General features: G+C 39.0%; 1 protein-coding gene across 3 annotated transcripts in view; it reads right to left on the minus strand.

The window, feature by feature from the left end:
* TENT4A (terminal nucleotidyltransferase 4A) overlaps window positions 1-18,464 on the minus strand; it is a 39,436-nt gene that overhangs the window by 10,560 nt on the left and 10,412 nt on the right. For all 3 annotated transcript variants that reach the window (XM_063451922.1, XM_063451921.1, XM_063451923.1), the window contains 7 exons: window positions 18,111-18,157; window positions 15,564-15,678; window positions 15,204-15,311; window positions 13,456-13,584; window positions 10,816-11,029; window positions 9,264-9,390; window positions 8,859-8,962 (listed from right to left, as the gene is read on the minus strand). In XM_063451922.1, coding sequence (XP_063307992.1) covers window positions 8,859-8,962; window positions 9,264-9,390; window positions 10,816-11,029; window positions 13,456-13,584; window positions 15,204-15,311; window positions 15,564-15,678; window positions 18,111-18,157 — 844 coding nt within the window. The remainder of the gene's footprint in view (window positions 1-8,858; window positions 8,963-9,263; window positions 9,391-10,815; window positions 11,030-13,455; window positions 13,585-15,203; window positions 15,312-15,563; window positions 15,679-18,110; window positions 18,158-18,464) is intronic.

The following is an 18,464-nucleotide window of genomic DNA, read 5'->3' on the forward strand; positions in this document are numbered from 1 at the left end:
TTCTAGAGGTTCAGGAAACATATCTGAACATCTGGAAAATTAGGATAGAGCCATGAATTCATTGGGCATGTATGATGACATCCATAAGAAATGGCTCATTACATGGACCTTTGATTCAATGTGCAGTGTTTATCTAGAAAGTCTTCAAGCTATACAGCTAATCTCCTGGTCCAAGATGAAATATGAGATAATCATGAAATATGGCAAGTATAAAACCATTGCTTCTGCAAAGAAAGCACGTTATAACTTAAAGTTCCGTCCACATCAAAGCTCCAGAGAATTTTTAATAATTCTTACACATGCATACTCTGTGGCCCAAAGAAAACCCAGGTATGAAAGTACAGACTTCAAAGATCTGTATTTTCATGCCATGCCGGTAAACATACAAATGAATCTCGCAAGAGATTACGATTGTAAGTTACCATTAGAATGGCTAGTCAGTCAGTGCATGAAATTGCATAATATACACCATGCACATGAGGAAAATCAGCAAAAGGTTAAGAAACCTGGTGATAAAATGGTGTCAGAGACAAAAATACAGTTAGGTTCAGAAACCCAACAGAAAAAGGACCTATTCTGAGGTTTTGAAAACACCAAAGCCTCAAACAGGAAAACACCAGAAGCAATTCTTCAAATTCCTCTAATAACTCTGAAAAATCCAATACCAATGGGAATAAACGCCCCTGGGTTAATAAGAACCAAGGCAATTCCCAATGGAGAAGGAATCCTCAGAGAAATGGAAGATATGGAAACAGAAATAACCAATCTGCTTCCAATAACTCCCAACAGTCTCAGCCATCCCAGCCAAATTCTAATGGGCAAAGACAAAACAGCAATGGGGGAAATAATTTGCGTCGTCAGGTTGGTCAATTGACAGACCAGATGGGCAAATTAATGGAGGAAATGACAAAGATTAACCAAGTCTTTACCAATAATCCTTTTTTAGGGACAGCTCCAATTGCAGAGCCGCCTGTGCAACTGCAGCAGCAACAACAGGTGCCGCAGCAATAGTAGCTACTGTGACCAAACAGGCTAGGTTGTCAGTAGATGTAAAACCTAACCCTGTTTTCTTTCCAAGTACGAACAGTCAAATAAACAATAGTTGTGTTAGGATACCTATTGCCTACCCAGTCACTTCACTTCCGGGTGAAGGAGGCGCAACGTGTTTCTCTGCTTTTTCATTTCAGCCAAAGGCTAAAATAGCCCCAGCAACCACTAGTTTCCAGGATCCAGACCTGAAAGGGTTAACTGATGAGATGCCGACCACTAGTTCCCGCTTGACAGTTCAAGATCTTCCTAAAAAGGATGGGCCTGTGGGTAAGACTGAGAATTCCTCAGTACAGGTAGAAACTACTGCTGTGACCGGTAATGTATGGAAAACGAGTAATATGTTGACACATTCTAAATTCTTATGTGAATTAGAATGTGAATGTAGAAATACAGGATTCGCAACCCCTGCCTTTCAAAGGGTTAATAGATACTGGTTCACAAGCCACTATCTTATCCAATACCCACTTCCAGCAGGTAATTGACTAAGCAGCGGATAAGCCGAAGCTAAGAGATTTCCTCAATGCACTGTTGAGTGTTGGAGGAAATGCCCTTCATGTTATTGGCAATACCTGGTTAAAGTTTAAAATTGGTAACCAAACCTTTAGACACCCGGTGATAGTGGTAGATCTCCCCTATGACCAACTGATTCTGGGTATAGACATACTCAGAAGACTTAACACAATTATTGACTGTGTGAATGGAATTGTATGGTCACAAGCTAAGGTTCCTATAACCTATGAGAAATCACATGTACAATCTGATCGTAACAGCCATGTGATAGAAGAAAGACCTGACTCGATAGAAGTACATTTTAGTCAGTCATCTGACGTGACTATCCTGCAGGTGAATGATGCAATCGCACCTGTAGATGAGCATTCAGTCAGAATTGCTCCAGAGAGGATCCAGAATGTCTCTCTGGAAGGTGATGTTTTAACCATTTCTCTCCACAGGGACTATGTTGAATCTATTGATCTGGCAGGTCATGCTCACTTCCTTGCCAGAATTGAAAGGGTTAATAACAATTCTTTCCTATTCAAATAAATGACTTAGGAAGAAATAGGAATGCAAAGCTGGACTTAAAGAGTGAGAACAGCTATATTAGCAGAAGTCTGTTAAAGCAGATCGCTAATCCTAAAATGATCAGGCATGCTTCCCCACATGACAGGTGGATTCAGAACCTGGATGGCGAATCAGAGAGTCACAATGTGATAGCAAAATGTTTACTATCTGTTTCCATTGGAAATAAGACAGTTAAACGTTTATTCCTAGTGATAGACGAACCTCGCTATCAGGTTTACGTTGGCAATGAGGTCATACACCTTGACCTGATTAATGCCAACTTGTGGACAAGGTTAAAAGGTACCGTATATACTCGAGTATAAGCCGACCCGAATATAAGCCGAGGCCCCTAATTTTACCCCAAAAAACTGGGAAAACTTATTGACTCGAGTATAAGACTAGGGTGGGAAATGCAGCAGCTACTGGTAAATTTCTAAATAAAATTAGATCCTAAAAAAATTATATTAACTGAATATTTATTTACAGTGTGTGTATATAATTAATGCAGTGTGTGTGTGTGAGTGCTGTGTGTGTGTATGCAGTGTGTGTGTATGCAGTGTGTGTGTATGCAGTGTGTGTGTATGCAGTGTGTGTATGAGTGCAGTGTGTATGAGTGCAGTGTGTATATAATGAATGGAGTGCAGTGTGTGTGTATGAGTGCAGTGTGTGTGTATGAGTGCAGTGTGTGTATAATGAATGCAGTGCAGTGTGTGTGCATGAGTGCAGTGTGTGTGCATGAGTGCAGTGTGTGTGCATGAGTGCAGTGTGTGTGCATGAGTGCAGTGTGTGTGCATGAGTGCAGTGTGTGTGCATGAGTGCAGTGTGTGTGCATGAGTGCAGTGTGTGTGCATGAGTGCAGTGTGTGTGCATGAGTGCAGTGTGTGTGCATGAGTGCAGTGTGTGTGCATGAGTGCAGTGTGTGTGCATGAGTGCAGTGTGTGTGCATGAGTGCAGTGTGTGTGCATGAGTGCAGTGTGCGTGTGTATGAGTGCAGTGTGTATGTGTATGAGTGCAGTGTGTATGAATGCAGTGTGTGTGTGTATGAGTGCAGTGTGTGTGTATGAGTGCAGTGTGTGTGTATGAGTGCAGTGTGAGTGTATGAGTGCAGTGTGTGTGTGTATGAGTGCAGTGTGTGTGTGTATGAGTGCAGTGTGTATGAATGCAGTGTGTGTGTGTGTATGAGTGCAGTGTGTGTATAATGAATGCAGTGCAGTGTGTGTATAATGAGTGCAGTGCAGTGTGTATATGAGTGCAGTGTGTATGTATGAGTGCAGTGTGTATGCAGTGTGTGTATAATGAATGCAGTGCAGTGTGTGTATATGAGTGCAGTGTGTATATAATGAATGCAGTGCAGTGTGTGTATGCGTGCAGTGTGTGTGTATGAGTGCAGTGTGTATGCAGTGTGTGTATAATGAATGCAGTGCAGTGTGTGTATATGAGTGCAGTGTTTGTGAGTGCAGTGTGTATGAATGCAGTGTGTTTATAATGAATGCAGTGCAGTGTGTGTATGTGCAGTGTGTGTATGTGCAGTGTGTGTGTATGAGTGCAGAGCATTGGTGGGGGGTGGGCATTTTATTAATTATTATTTAATTATTATTTTAATATTTTTTTTAAATGTTATTTTTTTTAGGTAACTATTTTTTTTTATTTTATTATTATTTGTATTATTATTTTTATGTTATTATTTTAATTATTTTTTGTTTTATTATTAATATTTGTATTTTTTCGTCCCCCCTCCCTGGTGGTCCAGTGGATGGGCTGTAGGAGGGGGCTGTCAGGAAGCTGTTACTTACCTTCACAGCAGCTCCTGTCAGCTCCCTTCTCTCTTCTCCGGTGCGTGCAGCTCCCAGGTCAGCTCCCTCTGCAACTCTCGCGGCCGCGCGGAGCGTTGCCACGGTAACCCGTGGCAACGCTCTGACCCCGCGGCTCTCGCGAGAGTTGCAGAGGGAGCTGACCTGGGAGCTGCACGCACCGGAGAAGAGAGAAGGGAGCTGACAGGAGCTGCTGTGAAGGTAAGTAACAGCTTCCTGACAGCCCCCGGTCCATGTCTGTATTATGGCAATGTAAATTGCCATAATACAGACAACTGACTCGAGTATAAGACGAGTTAGTGTTTTTCAGCACAAAAAATGTGCTGAAAAACTCGTCTTATACTCGAGTATATAAGGTAATCCTTGTGGATACCTTCATGAGGAAACCGCCCTGAAATCAGGACAAATACTACCATATGCGGTAAGTATCCAAGTACCTGATGACATAACCATTCCACAAGGGACAAGTAACTTTCTTTTATCTCTACAGGTCAAGGAGGGTCAGAGATTAGAAAACTCTGATGCCCTAATCTGTTTATCCAACAGGATACAACAATTAGGGATGGTGGTAACGCATACACTAATGGTAAGTATTGGTAAGAATCCCACCTATATAATGGTCAACAATGTTACACCCAATAGTGTTACTTTACCTAAAGGAACGTTATTAGGTCTAGCATTGGATGCTGAGTACTATACATTTGGTTTCCAAAACCAAATTATAGGCCTCATCCCTGAAGAATACTTAACTGAGGACGAAATTGTCGATCAAATATTCCATTCCTCCCCAGAAGGATTATTCACTATCCTATCGGTATATCCCTTCGATCATCCGCTCAATGAGCAGGAATCACAAGAGTATCACGACCAAAGAGAAAAGGTAAGTCAACACCGAACTGACCTAACTTCTAGGCTTGAAGAAGCTTATGAGATAGGCCAGCCTGAAATCTTTCCAGGATTTCAGGAAAGGCTAGAAGAGCAAATATCTTTAGCTGACGGTTGCTCCAACGATGCTGAGCGGCAACAGCTAAAGGAAATCCTAATGGAATTCCAAGATATTTTTGCTAAAGATTCCTACGACTGTGGGTTAACTAACCTCCAAGTAGCCAGAATACAAACTGATCCAAATTTACCACCTGTATTTATCAAACAATATAGACTTCCATTAGCGTCATATGATGGTCTACAAGACATTCAGAACTTAAAGGAAAGGGGCATTATACGTCCGGTGCACAGTTCATATAATAATCCGATCTTGGTGATTCTGAAACCTAATGGACAATGGCGTTTATGCTTACGACAGCTAAATAAACACGTCTATATGTCTGGTTGGCCAGTGCCATACATTGACCAATGTTTGGTACAAATGCAGGGATCCAAAATATTCACTGCCATTGAATGTGCGCAGGGATATTGGACTGTACCAGTCCATAATGAAGACCAATACAAATTGGCCTTCACATTTGGAAAGCAGCAGTATACCTGGACCCGTATGCCCTTCGGTTACATAAACTCTGGTCATGAATTCGCTGTGTTCATGCATAAAGCTATGCCTGATGCACTCGAGAGAGGAACGTTATCCTACGTCGACGATGTCTTGCTGAAAAGCACTTCCTTTGATAAGCATATCATAAAGATTAGACATGTTCTCACTCCGTTAAGAGAGGCAGAGATTAAACGGTCTTTACAAAAGGCGCAATGGTGTTGCACCCATGTCAACTTCCTCGGACATGAGGTAACTTCTGAAGGATTAAATCCCCAGAGGAAGAAGGTTGAAGCCGTAATTAAGGCTAAAACACCTTCAAACATCAGGGAATTAAGATCGTTCCTTGGTATGACCAACTACTCCCGTATGTTTATAGATAACTATGCAGAAATAACAAAACCACTCTTACACCTGCTTAAAAAGGAAACTACCTGGAACAGGGGGGAGCCTCAGGACCAAGTGGTAAGTGAACTGAGGAGGAAGCTCACTCAGGCACCCCGTTTAGCATACCCAGAGGGGGGTAAACCCTTCTATCTGGAGACAGGATATACCGATTTAAGTATAAGTAAACTGTCCTGCTTCTGATACAGAACAGCAAACAAAATTATTGCATATGCTAGCAAGACTGTCACCGGTTGAAGTTAAATTCAACACGTGTGAGAAGGCGTTATTGTCGGCTGTCTGGGCACTACAAAATTTTCGTAGCTATATTCAAGGTTCGAAAATAATTGTAGAAACAGCTCACCAACCTCTACAGTATCTGCAGAGTGAAAGAATTAGAGACGGTAATCTCTCTAAAAGTCGTATTACTGCATGGACTCTATCCTTACAGGGATGGCTGTCAGAAGTCCGTTATAAACACAATAAGAGGAGCCCAGTTGCCCAAGGTTTAGCAGAATTACATGACTGTACTGCTCCATCTCTGGATGATAATGACACCGGAGATGACTTCCTAGAAGAGCAATTACGATGAGAACGGGGGATGGATTCTCTGTCTAGATGCTAATGGAATAGAAATATTTCTAAGTTTGAATATTGACTTAATTATTTTACCTTAAATAATGCTTGTAATTTGGACTGAAACAATTTTAAAATACAATTTTTTTGGACACCATTCTTTTGATCAAGAATTTTCCATTCATTTATGATGATTAGCAAGGTCTCATTAGTAGGTCATTCCCTTCTTTAAATAAATGAAAGACTGATTAAAAAGGTCTGACAAGAAGAATATTCTGAAATCCCTTAAGTTATTAACCCTTTAAGTCCGGCGGACGTATATTTACGTCCTTTTAAAAGCGGCTCTAAACGCCGCAGGACGTAAATATACGCCCGCCTTTTTTTTTTTTTTAAACTTACCCGGTCGCCGGTGGTCGCGGTTGGGGGGACTCCCAGGGAGCCGATCTTCCTCCTCCGGTCCCTCCCGGTCATGTGAGAGTGAGGTCCTTGCGAGGACCTCACAATCACATGGCCGGTATAGCTGGCTTCTGTATTGCCAGCAGGGGGACCAACTGTAATGACAGTTGGTCCCCCTGCTGGCTGAAAATCAAATTAAATAATGTTAAAAGTGTAAAAAAAAAAAAAATATATATATACATATATATATATATATATACATATATATACACACACACACACACATATATATACACCGTCTAGGTGTATTTTAATATTAATATATATATATAATTATATATAATTATATATATATATTAATATCAAATTACACGTAGACTGATACTGATTAAATATATATAATTATTGTTATATATATATATATATATATATATATATATATTTTTATAAATAATATAAAAAAAATGTAAATACGTAAAAAAAATAAAAAAATTTAAAAATAAATTAAATATTTAGATGTGTTTTATTTCGTTCTAACTGTATTGTGTATCAAAATACACGTAGAACGAAATAATAAATATATCTATATACATAAATATATACGTATATATCACTATATATATATATATACCTATATATATATATATAAATAAAAATATTTAAAAAAAACAAAAAATATATATATATATATATATACATACACACACACACACACACACACACACACACACACATATGTATATATATTAATTCTACACATATATTTATGTAATAATTTTACATAATTAGGTATCCTAATTAATTACAATTAGCGGGACCTGCCTGACAACCCATGCCGAAAGTATAAGGAATTTAATTTGCTAGCACTATATTTAACCCTATAACTTTCCAAGACACCATAAAACCTGTACATGGGGGGTACTGTTTTACTCGGGAGACTTCGCTGAACACCAATATTAGTGTTTCAAAACAGTAAAATGTATTACAACCATGATATCGCCAGTAAAAGTGAAGTTTTTTGCATTTTTCACGCACAAACAGCACTTACACGGACGATATTACTGCTGCAATACTTTTTACTGTTTTGAAACACAAATATTTGTGTTCAGCGAAGTCTCCCGAGTACAACAGTACCCCTCATGTACAGGTTTTATGGTGTTTTCAAAAATTACAGCATCAAATATAAGGCTTGTGTTTCATTTTTTTCACTTTAAAATTCTCCAGATTGCTTACGTTGCCTTTATGACCCTATGGTAGCCCAAGAATGAAAATTACCCCTATGATGGCATACCATTTGCAATAGTAGACAACCCAAGGTATTGCAAATGGGGTATGTCCAGTCTTTTTTAGTAGCTACTTAGTCACAAACACTGGCCAAAATTGGCGTTTTTTGCATTTTTCACACACAAACAAATACTAACGCTAACTTTGGCCAGTGTTTGTGACCAAATGGCTACTAAAAAAGACTGGACATACCCCATTTGCAATACCTTGGGTCGTCTACTATTGCAAATGGTATGCCATTATGGGTGTAAATTTATTTCCTGGGCTACTATAGAGTCTCAAAGGCAACGTAACCAATCTGACGAATTTCAATTTCAAATGTAACACGCTATATTTGACCCTGTAACTTCCCAAAACACCATAAAACCTGTAGATAGGGGGTACTGTTTTACACGTGAGACTTTGCTGAATACAAATATGTGTATTTTATTGCAGTAAAAGCAAACAGTATTATGACATTGACAGTTAAAATGTCATGTAGAACTAAAAAAATAAAAAAAAATCTTATTTTCTCCCATGTTTTTCATATTAAATTATGTTTCATAGCTAAATATTTGATATTAAATGAAAGCCTTGTTTCCCCTGAATAAAATGATATATAATAAGGGGGGGGGTGCATTTAATATGAAAGAGGTGAATTACGGTTTGACAGACATATAGCGCAAATGCCAGGTTTTGTTTACATTTTGTTTCGTTCACAACTTGTACATTTGGCTGCGGTCTTAAGGGGTTAATAAATGAGAGATTTCTATAGTCCTTAAACATACACACAGATAGAGATAGATATATACCCACACAAAAATAAAACCACTTACCACATAAATCTTGGGCTACATTTGTTTTGCTTCCCCATCTTTTCTGTATTCTCTCTCTATAGTCAATAACCTCTTGTGTCACTTTGATTATACGCCCCAGTGTGCTAGAAAAAAAAAAAAAAAAATATATATATATATATATATATATATAAAAAAAAAAAAAAAAAAAAAAAACACTTTCAGCACAAAACCCACTGCAGCTCATTATGGTGGTTATGATGCAACAAGTCAATGGACAGGGTAGCTTGTTTCAGGTCTTATTCGTACCCTGGCCCCTCAGTAGCAGAATGGGAAATGCACAAATTAAAACATACAAAAAGTATTGACATACAAAACTGCTTAAAAACAAACAAAAAAACAAAAAATTAATATATATATTATACAAACATTTTATATGAATATTACCTTTCAGAATCTCTATTTGGGTATGATCTTGAAAGAGGTGATACTGCACGACTTAGAACAAGGTAGGCATAATCGAAGACTTGCTGCACTTGAATGGCTCCATAGGAACTTCTCCCAACATCATTTTCTACCAAAGTTAAGGTTTATTAAATAAAGTTGAAAGTAACCATTGAGGCATCCCCAAACACATTAAATTTGAATTATAGAAAGCACTCCAGCAAGACACGCAAGTCTGGTAACTAGATTATGCCTAATGGTATGCTTGACTGATTGAAATAAAAATGCAAGCTTAATTCCAAATGAAAGGTATAAATAGCTAAACTGGAAACATTCTCTAATTCAGCTATGCTTCCAATTTGGCAAATTTGACCTTGCATTCGAAAGTCACTTTGGTGAATAACCATGTATATATCGTCCTTTACTCCTATTCATCAAGTAAGGGATCTCTATCCAAAACATCCAAGACTTTGCCTGAAACAACTAGTCCTGTTTTACACTTACCTGACAACTTAATTATTTATGTTCAAATGTCAGGCTATAATGTATGATTTTCCATAAAGTCTTTCATTCTTCTGTAGATGTATTGGGATAAGCAAGATAAAACTCTAGAATTTTTTTTTTTTTTTTAAACCAAAAGGTTTCCTTTAAACTCCATGACAACTACTGCTTTTAGAAGTGGTCATGGTGTAAGACGTGTATGTGAAGTGTTTCTGTTTTAAATGTTGTGTATATATAGAAAAATCTGCACATTTGTGCCAGAGTCTAATTACATCACAATTTCCCAATGTTAGTCCTGTGAAAAAAATGTAAGTATGTTATCAGCACCCTATGGGCACTGGCAACGGATGTTACTTGCTTCTTCCCATGCAGGCAGCGCAGTGTGCTCCTGCAAAGAGAAGCCTTGGGGCGGGAGTGGACAAATCCACACTGAGCCTAATGTGGTCAATCCTTGCCCTCTCTTCCTGCCAGTGACACTACTCATTTCCCTAGAATAAGAAATAATAGCACTTACCAACAACACAAGTATGCAAGAAATCCAGGTTCTGCCCAAACATATATATACACACACACACACACACACACACACACACACACACACACATATACACACAAATACACACACACACATATATATATATATATATATATATAAATACACACACACATATATACACACATACACATACACATACACACACATATACATACATACATACACATATACATATATTCAGGAAAGGTATAAAAATAAATTGGAGCACTTCCTTTTGAAAGTTGTGTGTTTATTCAGGTGCCTAACGTGTACAACAGCAATGTTTCGACCACTGCAATGGTCTTTACCAAGCTCGGAAGAGCTGTAGTTCATTTTTATACCTTTCTTGATTACTGATTACCGATTTCCTGTCACCAGTTCCCTCCTCCCCCTCTGCAGCCCACTCACTCCCTCACTCAGTTCTGCCTTGGGGGCAGGTGGTAGACTGACTTTAGTGGAAAGTATAATTATGGTTGGAGTAACCCTTTAAATGTGCTAGACTTTGAAAGCTACACTTACCAGGTAGGAGAGGATCCTCAATGCACAACATGGATGGTCTATATCCATTTGCCATAGCTTTCATGATTTCTTCTTTTGCAACATAAGCACCTCCATTTCTTACGCTAATCCCAGTTTTGAAATAATTAAAATTTCTTCCATACAGTTCAAAGAATTCCACAAGAAGCATACCAAGATTTTCATTGCCACTTCTAACATCAATTCTAGGATGCAACTAATATGGAACATAGAAGACCATGTTAAACATGCAAACAATACCAGTTAAATATTTAAGTATCCCACACTTTAAAGACATTTCTGTGACATCTAGATTATACATCTGAAAGGCCACTCTGGGTGCAACTATTTAGTGAAATGTGTTTTATTTTGCCAACATGCATCTAATCCAGCAATATATGGTCTCTAGTACCTTGTAAATTTCAAACTTGTAACTTACCGTATATACTCGAGTATAAGCCGACCCAAATATAAGCCGAGGCCCCTAATTTTACATCAAAAAAACTGGGAAAACGAATTGGCTCGAGTATAAGACTAGGGTGGGAAATGCAGCAGCTACTGGTAAATTTCTAAATAAAATTAGATCCTAAAAAAAAATATATTAATTGAATATTTATTTGCAGCGTGTGTGTACGTGTGCGTTGCAGAGCCTTGGTGGTGGGTGGGCAATTTTTTTTTTTTATTATTTTAATTTTTTTTTTTATCATTTATTATTATTATTTTTTATTTAATTTAATTATTTTTATTTAATTTAATTATTATTTTTTTATTATTACTATATATTTTTTTCATCCCCCTCCCTGCTTGATACATGGCAGGGAGGGGGGCTCTCCTTCCCTGGTGGTCCAGCATTGGCATTTAGTTGGGGGGGAGAGGGGGGCTGTCAGAGCTGTAACTTGCCTATCCTGCAGCTCCTGTCCGCTCCCTCCTCCTCCGCGCCGTCCGTTCAGCTCTTCTGTCAGCTCACACTGTAAGTCGAGACTTACACTGGGAGGTGACCGAGGTGCTGAACGGACAGCGCGGAGGAGGAGGGAGGAGCTGACAGGAGCTGCAGGATAGGCAAGTTACAGCTCTGACAGCCCCCTGTCTGTATTATGGCAATGTAAATTGCCATAATACAGACTATTGACTCGAGTATAAGCCGAGTTGGGGTTTTTCAGCACAAAAAATGGGCTGAAAAACTCGGCTTATACTAGAGTATATACGGTAGTTTTAGATCCCTAAAAAACACTTTAGTAATGTAGCCACTGTATTTATATAACTACATTAAAATGAAGACCATAGGCATCCAGTTCACTTCATCTCAGTGAGGTGGCCTTGTGACCGCCCCCTCACCGCTCATAGTTTAACCCTGCAGCTGAAACAATTGCACTTCTGCAGGGTTAATCTACTCAGATGTTTCAGCCAAAATAGAGGAACAGAGTAAAGCTTCATTATTTCTATCATATGGTCTAAGAGACCGATTGGCACAGTGCACTATACTCCCAATGCTTTATTGTGGGAAAGCATTGGATTGGCCGTTATCATCAACTTCTATGATCTCCGCCAAAAAGGCGGAGCGGAATGCTTCTAGCCACCACTGTGAGGGAGAAAACGTAAAGTCACCTTTTTAGCCCTGGCAGCAGTTTACCTGTAACTAACAAAATTAAACTGAAATCCTGGGCACATCATTTACTCTGTAAATCAGGACAACGACTATAGCAGATGTTTTCTGTTTTCATTGCAGGGTTAACATGCCTCTAGCAGCTGTCTATTTGGTTGGTGCACCAAGGTGATTTTTATCACATGCACACTTTTAAGTTTAAACTTTATGGACTATAGCTTTTTTCCCCACAAACCTAGTATCTCCATTGGAATAAAATAGGGAAATACATAAATCCTGGACTGTTGGTGGTCCATGTGGACTGGATTGGGGGAACACGTTTTTAAGTGCCTTATAACATTTTAGTCACCTAGAAACAAAAATTGACATCTAAATGGCAGTGATCCTGCAGGGGCATGATCTATACACCAAAGTTGCTTCATTAAGCTAAAGTTGTTTTGGTGACTATAATGTACATTTAAAGGGTTACTCCAACCCCCATTACCACTTCAGTCAAATGTGCAGGGTGTTATTTTTAATTATGTGCCGGGGTCTAGCAAAATCTCCAGCAAATTATGCAGCCTAGAACGGTCTAGGCCACCCGATGTCAGTTATTCTGTGCATATTTTACACCTGTCGTCAACGCACACTGCCGACATAAAAATCTTCCGCCTTGCAGACAGAGAGCCAGCAATGGGAAGATTGCTTATGCCTTCATCCCAGTGTGTTCTCCCTCTAACTTGTACAAGGGTGTAGACACACAGAAAATTTGTATCTTGAATACATTTTTTTTATTGGACTAACAGAATTTTTTTTTAATGACAAGTTTAAGGAAGTGCTGGGTGATGTCAGGACGCGGCACAGAATATCAGCTTCGTCTGGTGCTTGATTAAGTAAAGTTTTAGAAAAACTTTTTATTCTTTACAGGTTTTAAGGGGAGGGGGATTATTAGTTATGCCCCAATGGGCATTGGTAATGTAGGCAATTATTTTATCATTAAAGTTGGAGTAATCCTTTAAGTACAAAACAAACAAGTGTGGTTCTTAAGCGATTAAACATACCTGTAGGAAACTAATTGCCATTAAAATAAGGCTGTAAGAACTAATTCCACCAGTAAAAACTTCATTCAGATCTCTTTGAAGGAGAAATTGTTTCAACACTAAAATCAAATAAGGCAGCAGACAGTACTCCTGAAAAGAGATGGGGAGAATAAATATAGAATGCAAAAACTGTCGACAAAAGAATGAAAAGAAATTAGTACATTTAATTCTCTGATTATGAAATTATGCAATAACTGCTTTATAATTCAGGCTAGAAATACAGCAAAAATAAACAATGGTAAGCACAATGCAATCAAAATGCAGCTGGCAGAGCAGACCACACAGACTAGTTTAGTGTTCGTATTCCAGTTGGTCACATGCCAATATGTATTTGTGAAGAAAAAAAAAAAATTAAATGTAGAAAATAACTATCTTGCAACTGAGTGCCTCCATCTTAGACCCCTGTCAATTACTATTACTGCAAGAAGCACAAAACACAGCGAACGATAAAGAAAGCATACAGAGAACGGAGAACTGGAACAATGGGGAAGATTTATTAAAACTGTACTGTTCTAAAAAGTTTTCATGTCTCCAAGTGGGCAAACCTCTTTGAAGAGCATTAAAATTTAGCACAAGTCCCCCTCTGTCTTATTGTATCGAAAGTGCCAATTTCAAGAGAAAAATCTACATTTTTCTACAACTCTGTATGCAGCAGGAAGTTATATCCCTTACTACCTACTTGTCCTGGCAAGTCACATGCACATTCACTTTCTCCATTGTAGTAATTCTGCGCCGAATAACCTTGGCACCGGAATCAGGTAAGTGAAAAAGGATTTCTAACATTCATAATGTAGGAGAGGGGAGGGATGCATAGGCACATTACAGGGTTAAAAATAAAGTTTTGTATTCCTAACACGTGTCTTCCATAATTGTCAAAATATCTAAATTAGAAACATTCTAAGCTAGCTATGCTTTCAGTTCAGCTATTCTGGCCTTAAGATTTAAATTCCCTTTGAATTCTCACTTTAGTAAATTATCCTATTAACTGTGGTAGTGAAGGATTGCATCAAAATAGAACATTAGTAAGATTTAAGTCATCATTCAGATAAGATGTGATGAAGATTAAGGCCTGTTTAAATAGACACTATCATAAAACATGGTAATTATTGTAAAAAGAACATTCATACATGCAATTATTTGCCCTGGAGGAGTGTTGGGAGTTTCAATGAAATTCCAACAAAGCCTGTGTGAGTTTTTTTTATAAACATCATATCTTTATTAAATAGTCAGAAGTGATCATGCTGTCTTGTTTACAGTTTCCTCTATCAGCAAAAACTTAATGGATTGCTTGGGCAAAATACAAAATTCCAGATTCAACACAAGTCTAAGTCTCCCTAATCGTTTTGAGGTTACCCTTGCAAAAAGTTACAGACACTCGCTGAACTGGATCAATGGCAAAAATCCTTACACCAACATTTGAACTATTGCATTAGGGATAGTAAGAGTCAACTTCTTTACACCACCTTTCACAGACTTGCAAAAGGCGTCAGGGATAATTCCTTGTTACACTCCACAATCTACGTCAGGATATTGGATTAAAAACTAAAAATCCAAGTTGAGTTTACCCAAAATACACACTTTTAAGAAGATAAAGCCTTTTCTACCTACTTGTCCTGGCAAGCCAAAGGTCTGACCGTTAAGCGATCATAAATAATGGAGAAAAAAAAAATATGCAAGTTAACCAAGCCAAATAATGCTGCCCACTTTACCTTAATGCAATCCTTTATGAACTGAGCTGCTTTTACACCAGTCTTTACATTAAAACTGATGTCCACTTTCACATCAGTCATCTGGTCTGTGAGTTTAATTATAGGCACCTAGAAGAGGGAAAATAAAATAAACATACATATATAGATCTTTTTACACAGCCAGAAAGAGGTAAATAATTTCTAAAATGTACCAATTTGCTAGTCATTTAGCTAGCACAAGTCGTCTTAAGCATAACAATTCATTCATCAAGTCAGATATTTAGTAAATTTGTTTAAATTTTATAGTATTCTGCTTATTAAGTTATTAAAACACTGTACCACTACCAAATGTTGTGCATTGCTTAGTTTATTAATGCTTACTGTTGCTTTATCCAGCACTTTAATTTTCTCTGCAACACCTTGCTTGCGTAATGCCTGTTCCAATTGCTGCAGAGGTGGTCGTTCCCATTTTCCAAAAACAACAAGATCTATATCACTTAATAAAGGGAAAAAAGACCTGAATTGAACAATGGTTTAACACATTTTCAACATATGTAACAAAATAATGCCTAAGTTGAGGGTGATACAGGCTATTAAGTCATAAGAGGGCCTCATCCCCCATCACCCCTCATTTCTGAGTTTAGAGAGTGAGTGCACTCAGAGCTCAAATACAAAGAGGCAAGCGAGTAGTCAGTAGCAGTAGTATTATTTAAAGAACTGGACCCTAGCCTATACTTTAAGTGAATATTAACTCCTACATAACACCACATGCTTAGTCACCTCACCCCTTTTCACAAAAACACTCTGATTGAAGGTATGCTGTGTAGCACAAACAACGAAAGAGCAATGTAAGCTGATCTGCTGACAGGACCTTGCTCCTCATTGAGGCCTAAAGGTTGCATAATTCACCTAAGTGGAGATCAGGACCTGTACCATGATGCTGCAGTAGAGGGCCACCTACTATTCGGAGTTACAAGGAGCGACAGCAGACAGCCTCTTCTCGCACTGCTACAGATTTGGGAGATAGAAAGGAAGCAAAAGTGCCAAGCATCAGACAATATTGCATGTGGTCCCCAAGGTTTAGTGGATCGTTTGCCCAAATTATTTAAATCCTGGGTGAAGGTTGTATCTGTGAAGGAGCTGGTCTGTACTAGTTTGCCTGCACCAGCCCCTCCTTCAAACTGCAGTACATCAGGAACCTACCATTTGAAGCGTCTCCCGCCCATAAGGCTTCATCCCACCACGTGGAACTGATCTCTCATGGAGGGAAAGAGAAGGTGATGCAGCTCCCAGTAGTCAGTATTATTGGACAACCAGTGTCAGTGGCCTAATAATTTTTTGTGAGCGGAAGAAAAAACTGGTATGGGAGTTGGGTGGGTAAAAGTGAGATGGAGCTGGGGGGGGGGGGGGGGTACTGCCTATATTCTGACAAAGGGACCAGTCATTTTTTGAGGTCCACAGGGGGCCCTCTAATATAACTAATCAAGCAGGGCATTGTACAACATTGTGGAATCCAGCGATGGCACGGACCCGTTACAAGGTACAGCCTCTCAAACATGCATGGCCGCACAGGTAGGAAGTGCTGTCCAATCTATTTTTCCCAGTGCTCAGACGAGGCTATGTAGCTAGAAAGACTGCCCATCACAGAATTTGCGTGCGTCAGTGCTCGTTAATGTGTGCGTGTATGTTTGCCTGTGCGGGATGTGTTAGTATGTCTGGCATGGAGAATCACTGAGTGAGCAACATACAAAGTGAAAACAACAGTACCCAGCATTACACACTAGAGATACCGTATATACTCGAAAAAACCAACTCGACTTATACTCGAGTCAATGTCTGTATTATGGCAACTTACATTGCCATAATACAGACAAGGGGCTGTTAGGAGCTGCAGGAAAGGTAAGTAAACGCTCTCTGCCAGCCCCCGTCAGCTCCCTTCTCCTCCAGTGTAAGTCTCGCGAGAGCCGCAGGGTCAGAGCATTGCCACGGGTTACCGTGGCAATGCTCCGCGCGGCCACGAGACTTACAGTGGAGGAGAAGGGAGCTGACAGGAGCTGCAGGAAAGGTAAGTAAACGCTTCCTGCCAGCCCCCCCCCCCCCCCCCCCGCGCCGGTCCGGTCAGCTCCCTTCTCCTCCAGTGTAAGTCTCGCGAGAGCCGCGGGGTCAGAGCATTGCCACGGGTCTCGAGTCTTACAGTGGAGGGGAGGTGAGCTGACAGGAGCTGCAGGAAAGGTAAGTAAACGCTTCCTGCCAGCCCCACCCCTTACTCAGCCCATCCACCGGACCACCAGGGACTGAGAGCCTCCCTCCCTGCCATGTATCAAGCAGGGAGGGGGGGGGCGAAAAAAATAAAATAAAAATGTAAATAAAAATAAATAAAACTAATCAAAAACAAAAAATATTAAAATGATAATTAAAAAATAATAAAGATGCCCACCCCCCCCACCAAGGCTCTGCATCACATACTGCATTCATTATATACACACACACAAACACTGTGTAAATATTCAATATAATTTTTGGGGGATATAATTTTATTTAGAAATTTACCAGTAGCTGCTGCATTTCCCACCCTAGTCTTATACTTGAGTCAATAAGTTTTCCCAGTTTTTTGAGGTAAAATTAGGGGTCTCGACTTATATTCGGGTCGACTTATACTCTAGTATATACACGGTTCATTTATCATTGCTTGCATTTTTTCCCCCCCCATAATGGGAGTCAGTGGAGGGCATCAAGTCTGCAGAGGCCTTAAGCAAAGCTTGAACGAGTATGTACTGAGAGTATATCCAAGGAAGTGAAAGTGCGAGGAAGTGAAAGTGCAAAAGGCACAGAAGAGAGAACATTTATTTGGTGTAGCATTTACTGAAAACCAACGTTTCTAAATAATATAAGTGAATATAAATATAAGCACAAGAAAATCCAGCTCACCTTGTGGGTAAATAGAGTCCTGTACTAAAACTTCCAAAGATTTGAACCTAAAAAGAGAAAAATGAAACCAAATTGAAACTACAAATCCATAGCATCTTAAGATCTTTTAACACATTAGACAACACATTAAATCAGCAATAAGACCACTGCTGTCAAATAAGGATTGACAAAACATAATGCAAGTTAATTTTTAACAACAGTTGTATATGTATTCTGGCCATCACTCAAGTAAAAAAAAAAAAAAAAGTGACCTGACAATACGAATTTGCCAACTAAGCAATCCAAGACCGTAACTAAAAAAAAAAAGTAACTACTTTCGGCTACACTTGTGCCGACATGCATTGAATTAAAGTT

Source organism: Pelobates fuscus, chromosome 4, assembly GCF_036172605.1.
Source record: "Pelobates fuscus isolate aPelFus1 chromosome 4, aPelFus1.pri, whole genome shotgun sequence".
Taxonomy (NCBI): Eukaryota; Metazoa; Chordata; class Amphibia; order Anura; family Pelobatidae; genus Pelobates; species Pelobates fuscus.